Here is a 4,756-nt window from a genome sequence, read left to right as displayed (position 1 = left end):
CAAAATTAATATGCTTACCTTTCAAACTCAATAATTCTATAGAGCTTGTTTAATTTTGAAATACACTTTAGCATTTTGGAATGAACAACATAAAAGAGAAAGAGATGTGTAAAACAATTTATAAGACCAAATATTAATCAAATAAATTTAGGAATTCCATTAATTTATATTTAATTTTACTAGTTTTGTGCATGGATTCTTCATCATAGGTATTTTTACCCCTAAAAGAAGTTAAACCTTGAAAATGTTATCTGTTTACTTATTCTTGTTAATATCTGAACTTAGATAGAGGTGTTTTCTTTTTTCTGTCAACTTTACAATTCATTAAACGAATAAGAGAATGAAGAAAAACAAAATAGTAGTTGACTGAAGTTTAACACTCACGGGCATGGAAGACTAGCATGTACACACACAAAGATTGGTGAAAATTACATACCTCATGTGCAAACAGACACAAACAGAGATTAAAAATTAACTATAATCAAATATACTTTATGTTCAATTAACAACTATAAAATCCACAGCAGAAGGAAAAAGGAAAAAAAAAAACATAAAGACACTGAAACCACTAAACCGAAGAGGATTACATTCAAACCCTTAAAAAACATGGCTGGAATATATATGCAGCCATAAAACTTTTGCAAATGGTTTGATCAATAAAAATTAAGAATCCCATAAACCGAAGAGGATTACATTTATTGGTATAATATCTATCAGAATTAAAACATTACATATATCTAAGATGAATGTCTTCAACTTTGGAAAAGGCTTCCTTCTACCTTCCCAATTTACAACTACAACTATCAATAATACATAAGTCAGGAGAGTTAGTACAACGTGCTTGCTAACAATGTACACAGAACCAAAGAGATGGTGAGAAAAAACCCTAACTTTGTCAAAAGCCAGCCAAAATCATTCCAAGTGCTAGCTTTAACCAACGAATATTTTTCTTTCTTCTTGTTCCACTTTGTTCTTGGTTTACCAGTGATTGACATAACTGTAAGTGCCTTCTCCTTGGTTTCCTTTGCACTTAATCCGTCCATTAATTTCTCATTTGTGATGTCTTCCTCAAGATAAAAGCCATGCATTAAAAGAAGCACAACTATCCAAAGGAAGGCACTTGCTGTCTTCTTGCATGGCTCTGTGAAGGTGATGATTTCCATGAACTTTCCACTGGCACATGCGTTGAACTTTCTAAAGAAAGAATTTCCTTTATTATATCTTGTCTCATGTGACTCTGCTTTGCCCAGCACGAAGCTAGTTGCTAGCACTGGATTTTGGTGAACCTTAACTGTTTGAGAAGGCACTATCTGGTGAAAGAAGGTCTCGGCAACTTGCCTAGTTGAAACGAACATTCCATGATTAATTTTGATGTCCTCAACAACCTCAAAGCTTGGTGAGCTTGTCAGATCGTCGATATTGCCCTCGTCTAAAAAGTGCTCATTCGGGTCATCATCCATGAATCCCTGTGGAAAATCTTCGATTTCGGGATCATTGATCTTCGTGTCGATGAATCCATCACAGTTATGATTATATCCACTTTCTCCTGCAATCATATATGTTTTAAATTTTTGGAAAAGGAAGAGAGAAAATGAAAACTCTATATATATATATATATATATTGAATACGAATATTCAGTGATACCTTGAATCCCATTGCATTCGTTTCGTGTAAAGCTCGAAATGTTTTCTATGGGAACAATCTTGGTTTCTTCCATAAAACAATACTGCCCAATCATATAAAAAGAATATATAGATAAGACTTGAGAATTAAATATTTATATAGGAAAAGCTATGGCATTAAACTACTGGCAGTAAACAGGCTAGATTCTTTTAAGCATAGATCGGAGGTCCGTAGTAATTTTAACAATTACCTGTTCCATATCTTTGCTCGACATTCCCACCCATCTCAAATTTTCAACCATTCTCTCCGCCTTGAGATCTCCCAGGTGCACCTCACTTATGTCTATCGACCTTGTACTGGATTCTTCTAACGAGTATCTACTCATGTAATCATCGGCAGTCATGAAGGTGAAATCATTGGCATTACTGGAACTGCCGCCCCAAGCATCTTGATGGCCGGTTGGATTTATGAGTTCCTGAGAAGCATGAGCAACTGAAAGAATTTCCCGCAAAATATCAGTTTCATGTTGGCTTTCACGCATTGGAGTCGTTCGCATGACTTTATAGTCGGTGAGTCCAACTTGAGGGAAATCTTGAACCTCCAGGGGAGGCAATGACAACCGGTGCTGTAACCTTGCACATTCTAGTGCGACGTCAACCTGCAAAACAGTGAACAATTAAGAAGATTTGGTTTTAGTAATTCCATTTTTATTCTTGAAAAATTTTTACCTTAGATGGAGGATACGGTAAGGTCCCATAGCTTGAGAAGGATGGTGGATTAGATAATCCAAATGCATCTTCTGACAAGGATTGCATCCATTTCGCATCCCTTGCTTCACAAATGTCAATAGCTGATCTATTGAGAATACTGGGAGAACATGTATCCAGCGGTATTGCAAAATCTGAACTCTCGTCACACCTACCCTCAGAATACAATTCAATGCTAGAGGAATGTTCACTGGTAATCTGATTCGCAGTTGTAGCAAGGTAATGCTCCCCAATCTTGGGGCCAGTTGCACTTTTCTTAAACACACGGCAAAGAGCGTAGGCATCCTGCAGGAATTATTTGAGAGAATATCATTCTGTTATCAATCAAATTAGGACTTGCTAGAAAAAGGAAAATCTTGATTGATCATTGTTCATACAATGCTTAGAAGAAATACAAAGGGGATTTTAAATTCATGTGTATAAAATGACACGCAAGAGCAAAATGATCAGCTGACCTGCAAGCCAGAAGGAGTTTCACATTCTCTCTCATCGAGACGATATTCATGCATAACCCAGTCTGTTCGAGTACCATGCGGTGCTCTCCCTCGATAGTAAACTAGGGTTTTTTTCATTCCCACAGCACGCATCTGAGAGTTCACTTTTCTATCTTTCCCTGTGGCTTTCCAATACCCAGATTTTGTTGCTCGATTAGTCCTTGATCCGTTAGGGTACTTACGATCTCGAGGACTGAAAAAGTACCATTCAAGATCTTTGCTAGGTAGTAATGATTTTCCTGCAAAGTTTCAGTTTAATTTGCTCAAGTGGTTGCATTACAATATGAAGCAATTTATTATACACTGGGCGTGAAATACACTGCAAAAACAAGATAGCCGAAACTCCAAGAGCCAAAAATATATTTAATATTGCTTGAACTTCAAACAAAGGAATTGTAAATATTATCGTTTTCCTTTCCTAAACCGAGATTCTAACCTGTCTAAAGAAGTAGAAAGCAGGGTTCATACAACTATATGTGTGTTGTAGAAGATGTAACCCATTCCTTTTATCGTTGATGCTTTTTGAGGGTCTCTCATATTGTCTTACTAGCAAGGCTTCACAATAGGAAAGAGGGACCATGCTTTTAGTAATTAAACATCACGCCGCATTAAAACTTTAGATGTTTGACCATAAAGCACATTCGGTGCCTGTGAGTATTAGTCCAAAAAGAAAGCAATGATCCCCAAATCATTTTGTGAGATTCCCTTTCACAAAACTTATGCTATATATGTTTACCTTTGGATTTATTTATTTCACAGAATACAATGTGTTTGAGTTAATTCTTTTTCTGCTTAATTTGACCTGCTTATTTGATATTTTTATATGAGAATCTGGATTTTATTATTTGTCAAATTAATTTAGTCATTTGGATTTGTTATTATGGTTCTCTAAATTGACAGCTCTCACTGATTGATACCACAATTCACCTACTGAACCAAATTCATGTTTCTCAACAAAGCAAGAATAAATTCGTCTCTTCGGCAGTGAAGGGAAACCTATGATTATGTAAGACTTTGATGACACCCTTTCTCTTTTTTTTGTTTCCTTATACAAACACCCTTTTCTTCATTTTTTTCTACAACAATGCATACTATGTGGAATCCCTTCACATAGTATTACTTGGGTTCCTTTCTTCACCTGATAATAAACTTAAATGCTGGTTGTGTGCATATAATGTTACCTAATTAAATGCTGGGACAATTAAAGAATGTTATTATACAAAGAAAATGACCAGAAATATGGCAGAGAAGATAATTAATACCTGGTAAGTCCCATGGCTCGCACTTGTAAAGATCCACCTCAGGGATGATCTCTAATTCAATCTTGCGGCCGTTAATCTTTCTCTTGAGATAATAAACAACGAGCTCTTCATCTGTTGGATGGAAGCGAAAACCAGGAGGCAGTGAAACAGGAGCCATCGTCTTGGAAATTTGTTCTTAATGATATTCTTGGAGCAGCGATGACCGGTCTCCTATCCAAAAGGAAGAGAAAAACACCAAAAGGAAGAAGAAATCTGGGAGACGACAAGTTTACCGACACCCGAGATATATAGTTAGTACGTGATAGAGTTTTGAAAGGCAAATAATAGCAAGTAGTTTATCAGATTATCCTTGATAGTGTTGAGAAAGAGAGGGACAGACAGGGACCTTATTAGACAAAGAAGAAGAACCAAAGCAGAGAAAAGGCCGGAAGAGAGAGGGAGAGCCCCCTGGTCGCGGTTTTGATATCAAGACAAAAAGAGGAAAAAAGGTAAGTGGGAGGCGGCCACCCCTCCCTTTTGCTTTTCGTTTGTTTTTCTCAGCAAATGATTCCTGCAATCGTTCCTTTCAAGCTTAATCTTTGCTTTCTCTTACAATTATCCCATGCTTCA

The 4,756-nt window shown here is 36.5% G+C and overlaps 1 protein-coding gene across 1 annotated transcript; it reads right to left on the bottom strand.

Annotated features, from left to right (window-relative positions):
• On the bottom strand, nucleotides 676–4,371 carry LOC18601266 (NAC domain-containing protein 86). Its single transcript, XM_018118829.1, has 6 exons — nucleotides 4,148–4,371; nucleotides 2,847–3,124; nucleotides 2,353–2,676; nucleotides 1,875–2,282; nucleotides 1,646–1,727; nucleotides 676–1,546 (listed from the first exon to the last, which is right to left on the bottom strand). Exons 1-6 carry the CDS (start codon nucleotides 4,302–4,304, stop codon nucleotides 828–830), a joined length of 1,968 nt encoding a protein of 655 aa, XP_017974318.1. The 5' UTR covers nucleotides 4,305–4,371; the 3' UTR covers nucleotides 676–827.

This window comes from Theobroma cacao, chromosome 4 (assembly GCF_000208745.1).
Source record: "Theobroma cacao cultivar B97-61/B2 chromosome 4, Criollo_cocoa_genome_V2, whole genome shotgun sequence".
Taxonomy (NCBI): Eukaryota; Viridiplantae; Streptophyta; class Magnoliopsida; order Malvales; family Malvaceae; genus Theobroma; species Theobroma cacao.
Note: the sequence above shows the minus strand (reverse complement) of the source record. Positions and strands in the feature narration are given on the sequence as shown.